The sequence below is a fragment of the Aristolochia californica genome, unplaced genomic scaffold (genome assembly GCF_029961685.1).
Source record: "Aristolochia californica isolate CCGP_79_NKW_82.1479 unplaced genomic scaffold, dmAriCali1.0.hap1 SCAF_7, whole genome shotgun sequence".
NCBI lineage: Eukaryota > Viridiplantae > Streptophyta > Magnoliopsida > Piperales > Aristolochiaceae > Aristolochia > Aristolochia californica.
This window is the reverse complement of record NW_027182268.1, coordinates 1,832,906-1,855,434: the sequence shown is the minus strand read 5'-3', so window position 1 is coordinate 1,855,434 and position 22,529 is coordinate 1,832,906. Positions and strand designations below refer to the sequence as shown.

General features: G+C 36.2%; 2 protein-coding genes across 2 annotated transcripts in view; both read left to right on the top strand.

Annotated features, from left to right (window-relative positions):
- The first annotated feature begins 621 nt into the window (after positions 1 to 621).
- On the top strand, positions 622 to 1,454 carry LOC137937847 (uncharacterized). The gene has a single exon (XM_068783031.1). It carries the CDS (start codon positions 725 to 727, stop codon positions 1,160 to 1,162), a length of 438 nt encoding a protein of 145 aa, XP_068639132.1. The 5' UTR covers positions 622 to 724; the 3' UTR covers positions 1,163 to 1,454.
- A 6,234-nt stretch (positions 1,455 to 7,688) lies between these two features.
- LOC137936178 (TOM1-like protein 3) overlaps positions 7,689 to 22,529 on the top strand; it is a 15,526-nt gene continuing 685 nt past the window's right edge. The window contains exons 1-9 of the mRNA XM_068780742.1: positions 7,689 to 7,932; positions 8,681 to 8,814; positions 12,669 to 12,747; positions 14,799 to 14,897; positions 20,091 to 20,204; positions 20,691 to 20,842; positions 20,964 to 21,045; positions 22,134 to 22,219; positions 22,326 to 22,527. Of these exons, the coding sequence (XP_068636843.1) occupies positions 8,708 to 8,814; positions 12,669 to 12,747; positions 14,799 to 14,897; positions 20,091 to 20,204; positions 20,691 to 20,842; positions 20,964 to 21,045; positions 22,134 to 22,219; positions 22,326 to 22,527 (921 nt within the window). The 5' untranslated portion in view covers positions 7,689 to 7,932; positions 8,681 to 8,707. The remainder of the gene's footprint in view (positions 7,933 to 8,680; positions 8,815 to 12,668; positions 12,748 to 14,798; positions 14,898 to 20,090; positions 20,205 to 20,690; positions 20,843 to 20,963; positions 21,046 to 22,133; positions 22,220 to 22,325; positions 22,528 to 22,529) is intronic.

Genomic DNA, 22,529 nt, shown 5'->3' with positions numbered 1-22,529 from the left:
ATGTAGTTTATTTTCAAAACTCTACCCAACTCTTTTTCTTCATCCTGTTTTCCCTCCCAATCCTAAAATCGAAAGGGCCCCTACAGAACCTTAATTTACCATGGGCAATGCAATTGTGCTACAAACCAAGGAATTATTACTCCAAAAATCGATCTCAATGATATGTTATGGTTATAAAGTTCATATGGATTATCGAATTTTTGTTCAACAGAAACTATATCAATCATAATTTTTTTTTTAAAGCGAGTGTGGTTCCCATGCTGTGATTTATGAACAGTGGACGGGTTCTGCTGCTCGTACTCTTAAAAATAAAGGGAGACATTTCCGTTGATGGAGGCGATTCTTTTCGATTTCTGGGTCTAAACCATGGAAATGATGGCAGGCGCACACGCTCCCAGACTCCATGTATCCTGCATCGGAAAACATGATCCCCACACCAAAAGATTACGATTTCTAAAAGACAGACAGTCAGTCTTTCAAAATCACAAACGTATTGGATCGGATTTGGATCCCAAACGGGGCAATCTTCTCCTTCATTTAATGAAAAGGTGCACTCTACCGGGTAAAGCAGCAGAAGAAGAGAAGGAGATTAACGGGAAAAGCCTTCGTTCCTCCGTGGTTTCTTTTAACTTTTAGCTTCAGACCGAGTTGCAGAAGAGATCCGAGAGCAGGGGACTGCAGCAAGAATGAAGGAAAATAAAGGGAAGATGAAGAAGTAGAGGAGATGACTACATTGCATAAGTTCAAGCTACTCGCAACCCAATGTGCAGTCTCTGGGAGTCCTTCCAGAAGCCCATCCCCGGGGCATGTCTTCAATCTCCGTCGCCGAAAAACCCTCCGGCATCTTCTTACCCGAACCGTAAGTCGCCGTAGGAGCCAATCGCCCGATGCTCCACCTGAATGTGTGAAAATCGCCACGGATCAAGTTCAGAAGAAGGCGTACCTGAGCCACACCTTGAAGGATCTTTTCGTTTCATCGCCGCCGCTAGCAGACAAGAACGAAAGTAACGCGAACGTGGGCAGGATCGACAGGGTTAGGAAACCTTTAAGAACGAATCGGGTGGAACTGGGAACTGGCATGGCGAGGAATATGATGGGGGCGTTTCGTTATCGGATTTTGAGAAGGGCATGGCGGCCGGTTCTGGTAACTATTCCTGAGTAGTTGAAGGAAAGAAATTGGCTGCCAAGTAAGTTGACATGATACTGGTATTGCTAAATGGTTTCTTCTCTTCCCTGCGTTTTGTTTTCCTCCCCTTCTCCCGCCCTGTTTTGGTGGTTCAGATTCAGATGTTGTTCTGAAACACAAATTTCAGAAATCACTGTGCGAAGAGGGCACTCGAGCTTTTAACTTAGCTCAAGAAGAATGATTTTGCTTTTCTTCTTTTCTTGATTTCTTCTCTTCAGTAAGTTCAGTTGAGTTCAGTTCACATCCCTTGGGAATGTGAGCTATTTGTGAATGCCTTCATTTATAGCTAATTTTAGCTTGAAAATATTGTATATGAAATGATTTTTCAAAACTTTAGCCCAAATATGTAGCTGTTTTTTATGTACACTTGGTTTTGGCTCTTTTAGAAATCTCATATCGTATTAGAATGATGGAAGTGTGTGAGAAGACTTCAATTTTCTATAGCAATATGTGGTCAACAATATGGGTAGCAAAATCCTTTTAAATAGATGAGATTAAGCAATACAACAACTAGTTGTTTGAGTTTGAGTGTCATTTCTCCCAAGAATGACACTTTGTCATTTCACAAAATTAGGCTAAATCCATTACAAAAACTTCAATAAAAAAATGTAACTTCATGATTCCAATTGTTAAACAAATTATGGTGATAATGTCTAATTTTGTTTTCAAGTGTGGTTAGGTGATCTTCATAACTTACTCTTAAATTTGTCATAGCGTCCAAATCGTTGGCTACACAGGAGCTTACAATGCTTTTTCTCTCTCTTATTGTCTGGATGGAGTAGATCCATTAGGATAGTCTACTTGGGTATTCCACATCTCCTTCTGTTTTTCATTGCATGGGACGTTCAATCAAATGAGTGAACGAGACTTAATAGAGGCTTCTCTCTCTCCTAATGTTTGAAAACAAGCAGTCTAGTAGGTGGACCTTCATTATAGCCTCTTCTTCTTCATATCTTCGTATGCCAAACTCTTCAATCATCTAGGTGAATGGTTTAAAACAATAACTTTTTTTTCTCTTTTCTACAATTTGATCAATTGTCAAGCGATTGGATGGCCTCCAGTTGTTTAAACTACTACTTAGTCCTTAGGCATGTGTCTTCCAATCATGCATATGTTGACTCCCATGCATATTTTGATGATAACAAAACTTAATTATTTTAATAATTATAAGCTTAGCATTTTAAATGTCTTTCCTTCAAGAGACAAAAAAAATAAGGTCTATGCAATAGAACAATCATAAGCATCTCAATAACTCAAGCTCCATATATGTGTCAAGTCATCTTGAAGAAGCACCCACAAGAGAAGAAACGAAGAATTGAAAATTAGAGTCTAAGTATTCAAACAAATCTCGATAACTTTATTCATGTAAGATAGCAGCTTAATTCTTCAAACTTGAGGTACAATTAAATTTTTTTGAGCTACATGATATTTTGCATGCATGACATGTTTTACCGATGCATACCTATCTTTCTAACATGGTAGAATAACTTAGGAAATGATGTCTTCATGCTTTGAAACCTATAATAGAAATTTGACAATGGCATGATCGATCATTATCTACTAATTATTGATCATTTGGAATGTGCACTAGCTCAAAATATAAAACATGACTAATCAATCAGAAGTGATTAATCAATCAAACAAAACTTGGCTAGAATGTGTTATAAATCATGATCGCTTATCCCTTGTGGACTAATCGATCATCTCCTATTGACTAATCAATCAACTTAGTCTAGGCATTGAAAAACTGTGAAGAATGATCAATCATACCATTTGTTTGATTGATCATACAAAAGTATGTGAATGAGGGATACAATTCATGATTGATCATACCCTTGTCATTGATCAATCGTACATGCATTACACAATCAGTAAAATCATGGCCTGATCGATCGGTCTAGGTGCACTAATCAATCAACTTAACTTTTCAGCAATTAGTGTTGTCCAACAAAGTGATGGCAATTAGATAGTGAAGAGACAAGCAAGAATTACGAAAAGTAGGCAACAATCAGCACGGTCCAACAAAGTGATTAGCAAACAATGGAAACGACTAATACGACCTTGGATAATTTTCCAAAAATAAACTTCCGTCATCATTAATAATGGAGTCGCTGGATAGCTAGAGAAACAACAACAATCAAATAGGCAATAGAATAAGCCATAATGCCAAAATGATTAATCAGATCCAGCGAAGGACAAAACAAGGTTAAGAGCATCGATTCGATGGCACTGAGTCGTGATCTTTCTAAACAACGATGATAACCAACGAAAATAGGGAAGTTCCAGTGAAGACAATAATGGCAACTTTGTGTGCGCTCTTTGGTAACTCTGGAAGTTTAATCATCTTCTTCAGTCTCCATCCATCGGGGTCATGCCGTCTTTACACAATAGAAGTCAACGAGATCAAAGCAACGAGTCCCATTTCAGCTCCAATTTGATAAACCAATAGCTTCTCTTATCAAGATCGCCGAGTGGAATCAGGAGAAGGATTTGCTAGCCATGGTTACCAAGGACTTGAAAATCATGTTGCATTGTTTTAGCTAGTAGAGGTTATGGATGGTATCTCCTGGAAGATGCATTACATCTTTATGTTGATGTCCTAATGGTAAAGCAATAGCAATTGGATTCTCACACCCGAAAGCAAGAGTAGGCCACCACAAACACTGGCAACATGTCCATTTTCCTCCAACTCAATTCTTGTAATAGCTTTTGGGTCACCACAAACACTGGCAACATGTCTCAGTTCTTGTAACAACTTTTTGGTCAAACAAACCAAAAAATGCAACAATGAGAGGGATTTGGCTCCAACCCACTTCGAGCTAGGATGTCCTCAAATCATGACCAGGGCCCAAAATCTAAATTGTTCGCGATGACCCAAAGAAAGGAAGGTCTAAAGGCCTCTTGAGATATGTTGATTTTAGACCATCTATCCATAGAAAAAAATTCGTGTTGAGAATAAAAAAAAACAAGGAAACGATGTAGAATATAAAAAATTGGGAATTGAAAGAAGTTCAAAAGAAATCACAATGTGGGTAGGCCAACTCTGAATGAGTAGTCGAGACAGTAAGATAGGAATTCTAAAAAACCATTGCTACGAGTCCTAAAAATCAATGCTCTGATGCCATGTTGATTTTCAAGACTCCATGGATTAACTCGTGGAGAAAATGAGAGACGACATGTTGGGGATAAAACAAGAGGAAGAAAGGGGTTATGGACTTGTGTCCTAACCATTCCCCTGAAACTTTATTTATAGATGAGTAAAATTATAATATTATAATTATGCCCCTTAAACTTAAAACTAATTACATCAATGTCATCTTTATGAGATGACTCTTTATTTATCATCATGCCACCACTCCTGGAAGTGTGGGCCTTCCTTGGTCTATGGGTTTGAGCCCATCTTCCACCTCTCATGGACATGTGGGTCTTCCTTGGTCGTGTGGGCTTGAACCCATCTTCTAACACACTTCTCTTGGATATGTGGGTCTTCTTTGGTCATGTGGGCTTAAACTCATCTTCCAACAAAGGTCACCGAAGATCAGATTCTGACTGATGGACTTCTACTGAATGGTCATTTCTTGCAAGTGGAGAAATCAAGCTTCACAGGCTAGGGATGCGGTCGCCAACGAGACCCAAAAAAAATAGTATTCTTGTTAGGGATGAATCAAGCATTAATGATTGTTGTTAGGGGCGTGGTCTGTTTCTGCGCTATCGGAGCAACTACGACGGGACCCATGCCGAAATAGACCCACTTCGATCAATGGTGGAGCCACTGGAAGTTTGTTTCTAGTGGGGTGTTTCTATTTTTGTTTCCTTTGTGCTTCTGCACATCGTGTGATTTTTTTTCTTCTCCCTGTCACCGCCTGGTGAAATGGCTCCCTCAAAACCAAATCCTTTGGGGATACGAAAGAGAGTCGAGATGGATGATATCAGAGGTTCTGCTTATCACGTCTTGATGAAACGCCAACGACACCTCGACAACAGTATACTAGGGGATGTAGCAGTAATATACCAGAGAACCAATGACCAGCCAAAGATAACAAAATCAACAAATTAAAATGAAAGAAAATAGCAACAAATAATCTAAGTAGTTCATCTGAGTAAAAGATTGGGGAAGCAAAGAATCGAGTAGTTTGGAATTCTAAAAATATCATAGCTACGAGTTCTGAAAATCAATGCTCTGGTACCACGTTGATTTTCAGGATTTCATGGATTGGCTCATAGAGAAAAGGAGAGAAGACATGTTAGGGAGAAAATAGAAAGAAGGAAGAGGATATGGACTTGCGTCCTAACCCTCACCCTGAAGCTTTATTGATAGATGAATAAAAGGTATAATATTATAATTATGCTCGTACCCTAGAAAAGTGAAGAAAAGACAAAAAACTTAAACTAATTACATTAGTTTCATCTTTATGAGATGACCTCTTATTTACCATCATGCCACCTCTTGGACACGTGGGTTTGAGCCCATCTTCCAACTCTCTTGGATATGTGAGTCTTCCTTGGTCGTGTGGGCTTGAGCCCATCTTCTAACACACCTCTCTTAGCGTGTGGGCCTTCCTTGGTCATGTAGGCTTCAACCCATCTTCCAACAAAGAAATTTGTGGAGGCATAATAGATCTTGGGCCTTGAGAACAATCAACGTCTCAGACACTGTAGAAGTCTTGGTGCGATAAAAAACACATTGGTGAAGCAAACGTTATTTTTCTAATGAGAAACTTTAGTTAGAGAAAATTCATATTCACAATTAAAATCCATCACTGCTATCAACAAGAGGAGACTTTATGCTCCAATTATTGGAAAGAGTTGTGGGTAAGAGTTTCGCAAAAACAAAAAGGTTTTTGAATTGCATCATTCTTTTTAGTCCGTGATTGTCCTTCAAAAGACATATGGAAAACATATTTTCTCCTCAATGATTTTACAAGGAGCAAAAATAGTAGCGAGAGGGCAAGAGATAGGGCTTGTTCTAAGGTGTTGGAAGATATAATGTAATTAGAGTGTCATTGATATAATTACTTTATATTTTTTATCTCTTCTTTACTCTTACTAGGGTAAAGGGTATAATTATAATATTGTACTTTTAACATATATAAATATAATTGAAGGGGGAGGGTTTGGACTAAGTCCATAACCCTATTATTTCTCCCTTTTTCTTCTCACCGTGTTTTCTCTTCATTTGCCCAAGATATAATCCATGAAGTCCTAAAAATCAACATGGTATCAAAGCTTTGATTTTTAGGATTCCTAGCTATGAATTCCAAACTTGATATTGCTCGATGGATGATCGACTTGCTGTTGATGTTGTCTTGTCCTTGTTCGTTCTTTGCTTCATTGCTGCTCAGATTATGAGACATGAAGATGATGATTTATGATGAAGATTTCATAGGCATTCATTTTGAAGAAGATTGCCTAAGCTGATTCATAAAAGATAAGTTCATTTCCTCTTTATGGTATCTGTTTCTCTATGAAACAATAGTTTGTTTGCATCCTGGTCTTTTGCACCGATTCATGCACGTCTAGTGCTCTCGTTGTGCAAGAGTGCATGTCTACCAATTTGTTGCTATGGAAGACTCACAATAGAATATCCCCGAGCATAGACCACTCAGTCATCTCCGCTATGTGTCTTCTTCGGTCCATGTAAAGAAGCTGGTCAAACTAGCAGACTAAACACTTGTCTACAAAAGGATTCTTCTCTCCAGAGCGAGACCCTTTGGACAGGATAGGGGGTTGATTTTGTTTAAATTATAAATAGGAGAAAGGGTTTTGTAAACCCAAGTATCTCCCATTTTCTTCTTGCAAAATTGAATATATTTAATATGAAAATAATAAAAATCCCTAAATAAAATTATGATCCCAAAAGCCCTATTACCAAATTTTAATTTCTTGAATCCTACTAGATAACAAAAAATATTTCTTTTGCTCCTTCTGTAATGCATACTATGGAATCCTTTAAACATTGTTTCAAAATAATTAAAAGTACCTTATTTTCCCTTGTTAAAATATAACAATCACAACTAATTCAATTTTAATAGCTAAAAAGATACCTAAATGATTAAAATTTAATTACATTTGAAAAATAAATAAAAATGACAACCAATTTATTAAATTTACATATTTTAAATTTTTATTTTAATTTTAAGCATAAATCATAAAATTGGTTAGAAGGAAGTGGGTAAAAAATATTATTAATTAGTAAAACCATTTCAATAAAATTGGTTAATAGGATTTTTAAATGTGAATATTTAATAACTAAAATTTTATTTTTAATAAGGTTATTTTAAAATTTATTAATTTATTAATTTTCTAAAATATTATTTTATTTCTCTTTCAAAATGCATTAGTATTTCTAATATGGGCCCACAATCGCAATTCGTCGACTCCACCAATTTGATAAAATCTTGTGGGCCACACTGAACACTGGCCCCACGTTCCGAACAAATATATGGTTCATTTCGTGAGATATCCACAAAAGGTCGCCAGTCATCGCAGTCGGTATTGAGAGATTGCGTGTCACGCGCTTACTGCATATTATAGGAATTTTCGCAGATGGGACTGAAAAGATATCGCCATATCTGAAAAAACGAGGAATTCAGAGGTAGAAGAGGCACAACCAGTACTCCATAAGTTCTCGAGTACTAGAGATTTTAAAAAAAAATCAACGAACTGACTTGTACCGAGGACATATCGCGTACCCACAACTTTCTTTCTTCTCTTCGTCTCTCTGGTTCTTTTATTGGAGGTGTCAGGTGTGGTTCTATCTCTCTTGTTTTTTTTTGTGTTTTTTTCTGAACTTTTGATCGGGTATACGTGGTTGTCTTCGCTTTCGATTGGTGGGTTTGTGTTGGGAATTGATTTGATTGAAATGAGGGAAATCTGAGAAGTCGGTTCTTATCGTTTTTGTTGGCTGGATTCATTTGGTCTTGTTATTTGCTTCGGGGTGTGAGGAGTTTTCAGTTCTTTATTTTATGGGTTTGATCAGTTCGCGTTTTTTAGTGACTAAATGATTTTCTTCATCTACGGTTCCTGTTGATTCATTTTTGTTTGTGAAATGGAAAAAATAGTGAAATACTAATCTAAGAAGTGGCGGAATTCTTTTTATCCATTTCTGCCAATCTGAGAGAGAAATTTTCCGACAACAAAGATGAGATAGCTTGTCAGAAATTAGATATCCTTATTTTGGTTGCTTAATAGAATTCAGATGTTTATTCGACTCTTATACTGGCCGAGGAAGACATTCTGTCGATGAGTATGTGAAAATTACGCTTTTGAATCACAACTCGGCAGTCGTAATTTGTCGGAATCATTGCGTTTTTTTCTTTTCTTTTTTTACATATCCATTTGTTACTTATGTGGATAGGTGGTTGTAGGATGCACTAGTTTGGTCTCAATGGTACTTATTTGGAATCTAAAGATCATTTGCTTGTGTCATAGTCATTTCAGTGTATGTTTTTGAAAAACGATTTGTAGCTGACTGTCTAGTTTTGTTGTCGTCAGAGGAAACTAGTGGAAGCAAGAGTGCATATGGCAAATGCTGCAGCTTGCGTGGAAAGGGCTACAAATGACATGCTGATTGGTCCAGATTGGGCGATCAATCTTGAGATATGTGATATCATCAATATGGATCCAGTGTATGGTTCTTTTTCTTGCTTTCTACTTATTACCTTAATTGTATGGTTTTTGTTGTATCAAATGAAATTGCACTATCAATTAGCAATTGGGAGGCTAGGGGCTTTTACTGAATTGAAGTTTGTCTGGAAAATGAATTATGTAGATGAAAATAAGATACACCCTAACGACTGAGTTTGCTCTGCACATCTGTAGGTTAAACCGAAATTCAGCAAGTTTTTGCTTCAACTGGTATTGGGAGGGTAGGGGCTTTCGGTTTTTGTTGTCTCGAATTATATTGCACTATCAAATAGCAATTGGGGGTAGGGGCTTTTACTGGATAGAAGTTTGTCTGGAAAATGAATTATGTAGGTGTAAATACGACACACTCTAATGACTGAGATGCGCTTCACATCTGTAGGTTAAACCGAAATGCAGAAAGTTTTTGCTTCAACTGGAATCTGACGTACAAAGAATTGCTGTTGTTCTGTTTTAAAGTTTGTTAATCCAAGCTAAACATAAATTTAGAGATTTGTGTGAAAACAACCATATTTCTTATAACTGAGGTGAGGGAGGGGTCTAAGATTACCGGATTAAACCCAACAACCTTCTATTTCTTTACAGAGTGTCACTTTTGCCTCTCACTATTCAAAATAAACTCTAAAAATGCCTTTTTTAATCAATAATAACATGCTTATTAACTGAAAGCCTAACAGCACAAAAGAAGAAGACATAAATAAGTTTGCTAACTGAAGTCAAATGACTGGAATACCCTTATGCAGGAAATTAACTCCTTGCACTTGTTGACCTTATATGAAGGTTAAAAGATTCAAACATTTTTTAATTAAAATGTCATATTTTTAGCAATACTTAAGGATCTTCTTGCCTGTATTTTTTTGAGAGATCATCATTTCAAATTTATCTTCCAGCTCTTCAAGTGATCAAGTTTTACCTTGTTTTATTTTTCAGTTTTAGGCTCCCTATTGAGCATTCTAACCAAACTTGTCTGCATCAGTAAGTCTACATGCAAATGAAATATTGCCATGCATTAGGTAATGTGGAAGTTGGAACCAGCTTCTTTCAGTTAGGAAAGATGTCACCAAAACAGTTGTGGGTTTCTTTTTACCAAGTTGAAATGTCTGTTTTGACTACTTCAAAAAACTCTTTGAATCATGATTTCTGCATTCCCTAACTCCTTCAATGTCCATGGGATTCATTTCCGCTTGCATCATTAATTTGTGATAAAAGTTTTTCTGTGGGACATCTTTTATCCAAATTGGAGAAATTGGTTTTCAGTGATGAAAACAATTAAACATTAAGTCAACATCTGGTTTTATTTTCAGCCTCATGGAACTAAAGGATGCTGCTGAAGATAGGATATTGTTGTTTTAGTTGGGTAATTCATATGAAAACCAGATTAAGACAAATCTTCATAAGATGGCTGTTATACAACCATTGTTTTGTGTAGCAGATTTTCATTTTTGGAAAATGAAGAAATATTTCCTCCAAAAGATGAGGGTGGCAAATACAAGGAGATGGATGTTTGGAAAAATAAAATAGAAATACATGTATACATTAGGGAAGTCATTGGAGTAGAAGATATAAATAAAGATAAGGGAGAGTTGTCTAAAATGGGTTGGGCATGTAAGACTGAAGTTGTATATTCATTAGTAAGAGGAATGTTGGTGATGTGGGTAGATGGACCAATGAGAGTTAGAGGAAGACTGGAAATTGAATGGACAGAGGTGTCAGGAAAGATGCAAAGGTGGCTGATCTGTCAATGTAGAAAAATATAGAACAGAATGGAGAGGAAGATACCTCTGATCCAGATAGGGTTGAGAGAAGGCTCTTGCAACAATGATGATAATGATGACAGGATCAATGCCAAATGATGTTATTTCATTGGTCAACATTGCTTCTGTATACCTTTGTGCAATCAATGATTCTTTTCTTAGACTTTGCATTTATGCAGTTTTAAAGCTAAGTCAAAGGATCACTTTAACAAAAAAGCAGTCTAAAGGAAGATGGAATTTCCATTTTTAGTACTTGCCATATGGTGATTCGTTTGATCTATTCATATTGGCAGAGGAGGATTTGGTTCCTGATTCATTTGCTATTTTCATAAACGTACTAAATATTTGCCAATATTGGTCAAGGATTTAAAACTATCCAAGACCTCATCTAAAGGTGATTGGAAATGAAAACTTACCTTCTTTGATCATTGAGTGTAATGGTGGGCATGTTCTTCTTGGACTTTTTTATTGTTTTCTATTATTGATGTAGGTCTTACAAATCAATTAATTAATTGCTTGGAAATTAGCCAAATATGGAACAAAATTATTTTATTTGCTCTTGAAATCCTGCATCTTCTTCTACTTTCCCACTTTTTTTTTTCTATGTTAGAAAGCTCTAGGTATGAGCAAAAAGATGTTTTTGACTTCATGGATTGATGTCTAGGGCTTGCATTTCTTGGGTTCAAATGCCTTGAGTTGAATGTGTGCCTCTGTTGAAATAAGAAAATTGTAGCGGAAATTCTGGTTGAGTTAGTCTATTCTATGTTTATGGTATGCTATAATTGTGTCACTGTTCACACAATCAAAAGATGAAAATGAAAAATTCATTCAAGGGTGAAAGAATGTGCAAAAGATGCGGAACATGCCGCTATTAAACAAACTAGAACAAAAATCCAAAAAAGTTAATCAACATCAAATGGAAAGGAATCAGCCACTAAAAAAATTGGAAAATCAACTCCATATTGTGCTAAGGAATCTGCCAGCCCATTTGCACTGCACATGTGATGAAGCCACTGAATGTCAAGATGCTGAGAATACTCCATAATCTCATCACGAATATGTAAAAAATGCTGGGGGGTGGGGTGGGTGGGGTTGGGGGGGATGGATTTGCTTGAAGTAAACCACAACATAACACCAGCTGAATTGCCTTCAATAATGAGAGGATCCAAAAATTTCTGAGAAAAAATCTTCATTTCCCCGTAAAAGTGCCTTGAGTTTAGCCTGAGTTGAATCACAACAATCCAAAGGCACTAAGTATACCCAAAGGACAAAAACCAGAAGAATCTCAAACTACACCCCCACCTGCAACAGAGTCTGGGTTGTTACCCCTTGAACTCCCATCTAGTTTGAGTTTTAGTCTGCCCTCTTAGAGGGGGAGACCGAGGCTCATTGGCTGGGATTCGAGAGTCAGAGGAGGCTGTTATATGGTGCCAATGCACTCTGAGAATTGAGCTTGAAAAATATTGAAGTCCAGAAAATTTAATGACACAAAATCGAGTGTAATGAATAATCTTTTCAACCACTCCCAAAAAATCCTGTCTACCATTAAAAATACGATTATTCTGCTCTTTCTAAATAGCTCAAACAGTAGCTGCAAAGGAAACTCGCCATAACAAACGACCATGAGAAGACAAAGGCTGATGTAGAAATTCAATCATAAAATCTGGAAAATGCAGTGGAAAACCCATGGAAAGCCAAAAAATTACTCGATAAAGCACCCCAAACAGAAAAAAAAAACAAAAAAAACAAAAGGACAATGACTGAACAAATGGTTAACTGATTCCTCCATGGCATTGCAAAATTTATAATGAACATCCTCTAGAGGGCCTCGGGTAATCAACTGGTCAGTAGTTAGAGTTTTTCCACCAAAAAAAATGAACTACTTTAGGGAGAACAGGAATTTTCTAAACTAAGACTGAAGCTGTGAGATATATGATAAAAGTTTATCTAGATTGTCTTTTTGGCTGTACCTTGAAATGTTATTTAGTAAATGTGTTCACGTAATCCTTTTTATTGTTAAAATGATTGCATAGCTCAAGTTTAACCTATTAATTTTTTCCTCTATTTTATTTGTGGGAGTGCAGGCAGGCAAAGGATGCTCTCAAGGCACTTAAGAAGCGGCTAGCAAGTAAAAATCCCAAAATACAACTTTTGGCTCTCGTTGTGAGTATTAAAGTGTCTTTAGTTTTTTTGGAAATCCAAAAGATTCTTGATGACATATCATTCCAAAAAAATAGTATGAAATACCTAGGTTTTGGTGAGACAATGTCTCCAGAAAGCATATCCCTTATGCCTTAGGATATGAGATTTTGACCACTTAAGTAAAACACTTGGGTATGGTTGCTCAACTTGGAATCAGGTACTATGTCAGAATGTCTGAAAGGTAAATGTCTCAGCTGCGATGAGGTGAGTCCATGGAGGAAAATGAATGGCCTCAATCACAAGAAAAATGTCTTGCTAGAAACAGAATAGCCCACTTGTGCAAGAAGAAAATTCAAATATTTTGAAAAAATCATAACAAAATAGATGATGAACAACGTCTAATGATATACAATATTGCATGTTTTGCATCGAAAATTTCAAAAATTTCAGATGAAGGGTTTGATGCATTATTGGAAGGATTAGTGTGATGTGGGACAAGGTACATCCTTTAATTTTCTGGTTCCGAACGTGGCGTTTGGAGTAGGAAGTAATAGAAACAGAAAGGGAAAAGGGGCATTGAGAAGAAGAAGAGAAGAAAGAGAATAATAGAGAGGAAGTGGAAGAACGGGAAGAGAAGAAGCAAAGAGAAAATCTTAATTCGTCTTCAATAATCACCAATCCAATTACAATCCATTAATAAAAGAGAAATTGAAATTTAAAATTCAAAAAGAGATAAATTCACTAACTGATAAATCTCGTAAAATCAGGAAGATAAAAATAAATAAATAAAAATTACATAAATACATAATCACCCAACCACAAGGTGGTGGGTCCTGGTGGGCCCTATGCCTCCGAGTATAAACTCGGGTGATTGGTGGTATACTGGTGTTCCCACCAACTCTCCCGGGGTAGCCTCTTAGTTTGCTCTCTTTTACTGAAAAATATTGGGATTTGTATGGTTGAATTGAGGCTGACATGAATTGTGTGCATTAGCTTCTTTTACTACTTAAAAAAAATGAGTAGTACATAATTTAATCTGGGATTATTTATTTATTGAGTTTGAGATCTGATTATTGATTGTATCTGATTAAGGCTGAACATTTTTTTCGAATTTGCCTGCAAACAAGTGTAAAGAAATTCTCTTGACGATTTCCACATGACTTACCACCTCCCTTGCGGTATCTGGAAAAAATCAGTGGTACAGTTTCTGGATGGAAGAACAAGAAGAAGGAAGAAAATTGAAGCTGGATCTGACTGGAAAATGTGGCTGTGAATGAAAGAAGCTGGTTGGAAATCCTAAAGCTCAGAAACAAATAAACAAGGATAGTTCAATTTGATAATTATTGTCTAGGCATAACTTGCCTCTTGACTGAGTCAAAACTATCAACTGAGTTTGTTGGCATTTCCAATGCAAGATTAATGATTGCATGTGTGAAGTACCGTCACAGGTAGTAGGATGTAGAGAATTGTGACTACTAAGCCAAGATGCCAGACAGCTTGCTGAGTTAGACAAGCAAGCACCTAGGTGCTTCAACTGTTGCCAGTAACCTTTCATTTCTTGACATTGGAAAATAATATTCCATGTTAACCTTTGGGTATTTTTCAACAAAAAGTCTCCATATTTTGTACTATCATTTCATCTAGTTAACTCGCAGAAAAATTCTCAATTGTTAACATTTTTCGTTAATCTGCAAATTGAGCATCTTTTTGGTTCCAACTCAAAATAATTGACCTATAGTCATCTTGGAAGGCTTTGACTCAACTACATTAGGTCAGCTACAACCATTGTTTTACTTGAGCTTGGGAGTGGTTGTTGTTGTACTATTGAAATTTGTGGTCATTGTGGCATTTCATAGAAGGTCTTAAAACTCTTGAGTAATGAGTGTTTCTTATAAAATCTAAATGGTTAGGAGCTAAGTTTTCTTATTCACGTAAACGCTGTCTTGTATTTGAGAAGGTAATCATGTTCCCTAATGCCTACTCTTTGTGTAAGGACAATTACCTGCTGTTTTTCTATTGTACACACTGCACCATGCAGGTTGTCTCATACAACAGGTATGTCACGATTGTAGGTGTTGGAGACACTCAGCAAAAACTGTGGGGAGAATGTGTACCTTCAGATTGTTGAACGTGATATCTTACATGAAATGGTGAAAATTGTGAAGAAAAAGGTACAAATGTGCTGTCTTAATTGATCATTGTTAAATTATACTGCATGTATCTAATTTTTTCATGTATATTGCATCAGAATGTCTTTTAGGAATGCATAAGAATGAATCTACTTCTGCATTGAGAAAAGAAATTTGGTAGTACTGACTTAGAATGGAATTGGCCATGACTTAGAGTGTCCTAGGTGGTAATTTTTACTAGGCCCAAAGAGAAATGGACAAGTCATGAAAGTAGATATATTTTCTTAAAAGAAAGTCAGGAAGGTAGATGCCCCCTTTTCTTCCTATAGGAATGAATATATTTTCTTACATCTGTTTTACACCACTTTTTCCTTCATCCTATATTTGTATGATATCTATTTTGTCTGTTCTATCCTTCATTAAAAAACATGAATGATTAGCAGGTTTGTGAATATAATATATTTATAGCTGGAAAAACTTGATGAGGAAGACAATTAGGAATATGTTGCAAGTACTTACTATCAAATAAACCAATTTAAATATTTCATAGCCTTTCATTTTGTTGTTAAAATGTTATGCAAAGAGATATATAAGTACTGAAGTTCCAATGATGGAATTTAGAGAGTTGCTTGAGCGTTTTTGAAAATTTTAAAATGCAAACATTAAAAAAACTCATTTTTGATATATTACATAACTTCAACAAGATGATATAGGCAGAACGGTGTAGGAAGAAACACTGGAGATGAATAAAAATCTGCAAATGTCCTTGTTAATTTAGACCTAGCATGTAAGTTAATTTGAGATTTTGAGCCTGCGTTATGGAAAAAGAGTATTCTAATAGGGCAAATATCAGATTGTGCCTTAAGTAATGCCAAACAAAACATTTTTCTTCCTATCATTTTAGACTTACAACAAGCATCAGCTTCAAGACCATATTTTCTCTGTGATTCATGGATTATCCAATCCATTATGCAAATGGATGGTGAGATAAAGGAGGATGCCACTCGTTGAATAAATTTGGATGGGCTAGGTAGATATTAGCATTTACAAATTCTCTCTCTCTCTCTCTCTATATATATATGTATATATACACATATGTATATGTATATGTTTCGCAATTTCACAGTGAGCATATTGTTAAATGTATTGGAAGGGTATGTTGGTCATTTCAAAATATTCAGATTGTATCTAGAAGAGTATCATTAGTTTCAGGAAGTTTAGAAATGCCTATGGTCCAATTTTCATAATTTTTGGACTCGTTTACTCTCTCTCTCTCTCTCTCTCTCTCTCTCTCTCTCTCTCTCTCTCTCTCTCTCTCTCTCTCTTGACTGTTATCTGCTAGTTGTATGCTTCAGAAATGAGAGTGTTGAGATGAACGATTGCTAATAGAAAGAAAAGCATCAGAACATTTAGGAGTGACATGAGTGACAAGAAAATGTGCATATCAATTCATATTCTTTGTGTTTATAGGAGGCCTGCTAAAGTGTTTGTGCCTAGCGGAGATAACAAATGGAGAAAGGCCACATAACATGGATTGAAAGGTTGTGAGACAAGACATGAAGAGGGTTATACTGCGTTGAAGAGTAGGGGTGGAGGATTTATGTGGCCGAGACCCACATGATTGGATGAAACTGTTAGTTATGATAACGGTAATGATAGAGGAAAGAGTGTCTTGGTGTATGTTGTTTGGAGTTGCTATTGTATCAACCGAAATAGCTAGATTTGGTGGAAGAAATTTTCAACTGTGCTCCTCATCAGATAGTTGCACAGGCCCACATTCCCAAAGGAAATCAATCACTCAGTTGATTTTGTTGCAAGAAGTGGGTCCTCTAACCAAACCTTGTCATAGGAGATTTGTTCCCCATATCTTTTTACTTAATTAATATAATACCCTCGTTGGTTTTGGGGAGAAAATTAACCATGCAAGTGTTCAACCCTAATTTTTCATTGTTTGAAGTCATACCTCGGGTGTTTGGTTCACTCAATCAGTCCATGTAAGGATAAGTTATCACCTCCTGCTATTCAGTGTCTTTTTCTTGGTTATCCCCATACTTAGAAAGGATATAAAGATTATGGTCTTAGGAAAAAGAAGATCTAAATTTCAATAGATGTTACATTTTTTGAAAGTACACCTTATTTCTCTACCTCTTTGGAGTCTCCGTCTACTGTTGTCGTGTCTCTTGAGTCTCCTTTACCTCTCCCAATTATGGATAGTCCTATCTTAACTCCCACTTCACCTCCAAATAAACCATTGCAAGTGCATCAACGCAGAAAGGTGCACATGTTGCAGTCCAGCAGTGGGTTACGACATCAGGTGCATGACTTAGTCGCAATTGTCGTGCTTGGACCATCTTCCTCTTAACCTGTTACTCCTATCTTTGATGATTTGGATCTTCCCAAAAGGAAAGGTACACTACATTCTATCTTTGAATATGTCTCTTTTCATGGTTTGTCACCTCAAATTTGGTCATTTGCTGTCCCTTATCTATTGTTACCATCCTCACTAAAGTGTAGGATGCCTTGTGTTTACTTGAGTGGAAGAAAGCAATAGCTGATGAATGGATGCACTACGACTTGGAGGACTTGAACTTAGGTTGACTCTCCTGTAGATGCGGCTGCGTAGGTTGTCATTGGATGTATATAATTAAATAAAATGTTGATGGAATGGCTTAGCAGTATATGGCATGATTGTTGGCAAAGACTTACACCCAAACTTATGGAGTGGATGTTTTTGGCACACTTTCTCGAGTGTCTCGCATGAGTATAGTTCGTATTTTAATTTCTGTTGCAGTCAATAAACGTTAAAAATGCTTTCTTATATGGTGATTTGCATTTGCAAAAAAAAATTTATATGGAACAACCTCTTGGGCATATTGCTTAGGAGGAGAATGTGAAGGTATGCAAATTACACAAATCTATTTATGATTTGAAACAAAGTCCGGGGACTTGTTTGATATATCCAGTGAAGTTGTTACCACCATTGGTTTTGTGAGGAGTCATTGTGATCATTCATTGTTTGTTTTACATCGAACATCTGGTATTATGGTACTTGTTGAGTATGTAGATGATATCTTGTTATCTGGAATTGACATTTAGGGAGTTGAAGAAGTGACGGTATATCTGGGAAAACATTTTCAAATCAAAGATCTTGGTTCGTTGAAATATTTTCTGGGAATTGAGGTAGCCAAGAGTATGAAAGGTGTGGTATTGTCGTGAAAAAATTATGTTATGGATATGTTGCATTATTATGGATTATGAGGAGCTAAACTAGTAAAGAGCCAAAATTTGTTTGATGAACCTTGCTAAGGGAGAGGATCATGTACTGGAGATTGGGTGTATAGACAAGGCTTGATATTTCATTCAATACGTTTAGTAAGTCAATTCATGGAAAATCCTTTCAAAGTTTATCTTGAGGTAGCGTAGGAGATTCTACGTTGTTTGAAAGGAGCTCTTGGCAAATGGTTTTATTATACACCCTCTGACCACCTAAAGGTTGAAGGATACTCAGATGTAGACTATACTGGTTAAAAAATGGACAGTAAAATCTGGTATATGGTTTTGTGTTTGTGGGAGGAAATCTCATCAGTTGGAAGAGCAAAAAGCAGAATGTTGTAGTTTGTTCAAGTGCTGAGGCTGAGTATTGTGCTACACATCGAGTGAGCTTATGTGAATAAAATTGACTTTAAAAGAGTTTACACTTGCTTTTGAAAATCCAATGGTGTTGAAATGTGACAATCAAGTGGCAATCTTTATTGCAAGTAATCCTGTGTTCATGAAAAAACCAAGCCTATAGTGGTTGATCTTCACTTTGTATGAGTTACAGTGATCAGTGGGAAGGTAAATGTCAGGACCATAGAACAGATTGGTGATCTATTCACAAAAGCTCCTAGAAAAAAAAATCAATAAATTTTGTACCAAACTGGGGTTACTTGAGGGGAGTATTAGAAGTCAGGTATATTTCAATCATTTTATAGGTGGTTAATTCAGATTTATGGAAGTTAAGATTATTCAAAAATCAATATATGTTAGAATTGGCAAAGTTGTAATTTTTCTTTTATTTTTTGCCACTTTGTATGTTGCTGCAGATGTTCACTTATAAAGGGGCATTTTGGTCCATTTTTATTTTATTCACTTAAATGAGTTTAATAAAAGGATTAGGGGTTGATCCTTATCCCCTAACGAGCAGGCTGCACAACACAGCTTCTTTCATATTCCTTCTTTTTCCGTCTTATTTCTCTTTAATCTTCCAACTTTTCAGGATATAGTCCTCCAATTTCCATAGAACAATAAGGAAGCTGGAAATGTGGAGAGATACATAAGACTTGATGAAGGTTTCCATGATGAACCAATCCAAGACTGATAACACGAGCAGTCATTTTATTGTGAAATTCAAGAGGTTCTTTCCCAAATGAATTCGAGAAAAAGGTGTCTTTGGTGCAGATTGACGCCAAGTTATTGTCGACACTCTTTCCCTCTCCTTGCCTTGATTCTTATGGAAGGGGAAATGGAGGATGTAGAACATAACGCCTAGTAGTTGAAGTGGAGAATAGTGTTTGGGGTGTTATGTAATAGGTGTGTAACAAATTGGGTTGAGGCATGATTTCACAAGCAGCTGTCAGAAAACCCTTGATTTATGGAGCTGAGTGTTGCCAAATGATAAAGCAGCAGTTACAAAAGTTGGGCTGGTGGTATTGGTGTTACAATTGAGATTGGTATTTGACGCAGAGTAAGAACAAATTGTACATAGCAGAGTAAGTACCTATACTAGGTGTTAACATGAGGTCGTGTTGTTTGAAATGGTTGTGTTTTGCACATATCAAGTGGTATCAAGTTAGTTGAAATGCTAGATAGAAATGGAGGAAGCTAAATATGACATGAATGAGAGTCAGGACAGATTTGGTCAGGCCCACTAGCATTGCAAAGGATTTATCTAGCTAATTCTAACATGGTTGGGATAAAGCTCTGGTGACGCTGTTGATGACATGAGAGTAATGAATACAAAGGAAAAGGTTATTAGCATTTTACTGGGAGTCGCTTTATTCCAAATGGCTGAGGAAGAGGCAGGTTGATTCAATTTTGATTCTTCCCAATTTTTTGGTTAGAAGAGGTTTCTGTCTGATTTTGATTTTTCAGTTCTTTAGTATTTGCAATTTCATCTACATCTACAATGTTTCTTATAGTTCTAGTTATCAAATCTGTGCTGTTCTATAATTTCTTAAAATTTATGATGTGCAGCCTGATTTAAATGTGAGAGAAAAAATATTGACTCTACTAGATACCTGGCAAGAGGCATTTGGAGGTCCCAATGGGAGGTATCCCCAGTACTATGCCGCCTATAAAGAGCTGAAGGTGAACATTTGAACTTTGCTACGCTTGTTTGTGCTTCTCTTTTTCTTGGTTTTTGGGCCATATTATACTGTTCGTATTTCTTATTTTCTTATCCTAGATTTATGAAGTAAACTTACATTTTCTTCCGTGCTATGTGCATTAAAAATTGGATTGTCTGAATATCAGATTTATTAACTCTGATCCTCTGCTCTGTAATAGGAGATTCTTGTCATGAGAACAAAAATATCCCTTTTTTGTGATGGATTTTGCTTTTTCAGCTTTTTACCTCATTCTCGTTAAGTCACTTTGTTCAGTTCCAGTGATTTGTTGGTCAATAGAGTTCTGTCTTACTTATTATTTTTTTTTGTTTTTTTTTTTTTCTTGAGATTTTGCATACCTTGCAAGCATAGCCTGGTATATGTTTATTATTATTTTTGTAATTTTTTCAAGTTTTGGATTTCATTTAATGTCAGCCTTACATAAATTTATTTCTGATGTAATTGTCAGAATGCTGGAGTAGAATATCCACCCCGTGGAGAGAATAGTGTACCTTTGTTTACTCCTGCTCAATCTCAAACAATCACACACCATTCTGATGTTTCCATCTATGGTGAACCTGCTCTGGAAGCCTCTCTCCAATCTGATGCTTCTGCTCTTAGGTGCTTTTCTATTCTAAGCAGTACATATGCATTTTCTGTATGCTTAGCGTGTAAACATTTTCTATTCTTGTAGCTACTCTCGCTTTATATTTGCCTCAGTTGACAAGCGTGTCTAGTGCAGTGTAGAGGAAATTCAAACTGCCCGTGGAATTGCAGATGTTTTAATGGAAATGCTAAGCGCATTGGACCCTCACAGTCCAGAGGTGATTATCTTTCATAAGTTGATTAGAAGCACTAGATGAGTGTGTATACATAGAGGTGATAATCTTTCAAAAATTGATTTAAACTTAAGAAGAATGTGTATGGACTAAAGAATATTTGTTCCATGAAATGACATTTGAACATAACCTTGTCAATGCCCTAGGTTTATGTTAATTGATAAAATAGGTGTTAAAACTCCTCCCATGTGGAATTCAACTTTTGTTACTCTTGGTGCGAGCATAGTTGTTGGCATGAGGAGATACAATGCAGCAAAACAGAGGAGAGTAAAGGAAGAGATGCAATGTAATATCTAATACAGTGTTGCTATATTGCCTTGAGTAAAATTTTTGATTATGGAGTTCATAATCTCAAACTATTTTACTTAAACTTCGTAACTATAGCCATGTTGGCGAGGAATTTATTCAAGGATATTTCACTTGCCTTTAGTTTCTCATACTGATATTTTTTTTATCTCCTTTATTAGTCGTTTGCTTTATATCTGTATGAACTAATAGTGCATCTAATGGATTTGGTCGTGAGAGGATGCTGGGGTGTTCAATTCCCTTTTAGAAGGGCTTGTTATTGAGACTAGCACTTTTAATTTTTCACTGAAATGTAATTGAGAAATTTTTATATGATCTTAGTTTTCACTGTAAAATTTGATCGTTGCTGTTTTTCTTTTTTTCTTCTTTAAAATAGAAAAATGATTTTATAAAAAGAAGAAAGGAAATGTGGAAGGCTTCAGGACAGATGGAGCCAAATTTTATAAAAGTAAAGGAGACATACAAAATGTATTGTATGTTCCATTAAAAGTTGTATGGGATGGAAACACCTAGGGTCTGCTTGGAACCCCATGGAAAAGAAAATGAGAATTTGACCATTATTATTCCCAAAAATTAGTTAGTGAAAAGGAAAATTTAATCATTCTCTCATTTCTTTTAACTATTTTTTGGGAATAATAATGGTCAAATTCTCATTTCTGATCTTTTCTTTTCTTTTCTAGGGGTTCCAAACGGACCCCTTAGAATGGAAGAGAAAATCTGCATGAAGTTGCTTATTCTTGTGCTTCATTTTCTGCTTTCTTGTGCAGGGTGTAAAGCAAGAAGTAATTGTGGATCTTGTTGACCAATGTCAGTCTTACCAAAAGCGTGTCATGCTTCTTGTGAATAATACAACGTATGTGTACGAGGAATTGGTGAATCCCCTTGTTAACTAATTTATCTATTTGATTCTATTGGTTCTCACCTTTAAGCTAACTTAAACCCATTTAATTGCCCTGCAGGAATGAGGAACTTCTTTGTCAAGGTCTAACATTGAATGATGACTTGCAGCAGGTGCTCTGCAAATATGATGACTTATCAAAAGGAAAACTACCTTCCACTGCTGTTGGTAATTTAGGTGCAAAAACAGAAAGTTCAAATATGCCACCTCTTCTTAATGTTAACCATGAGGACGATGAGTCTGAAGATGATTTCTCTGAACTAGC

Coding starts and splice junctions, on each gene's coding strand:
- LOC137937847 (XM_068783031.1), top strand. CDS start 725: ATGACTACATTGCATAAGTTCAAGCTACTCGCAACCCAATGTGCAGTC.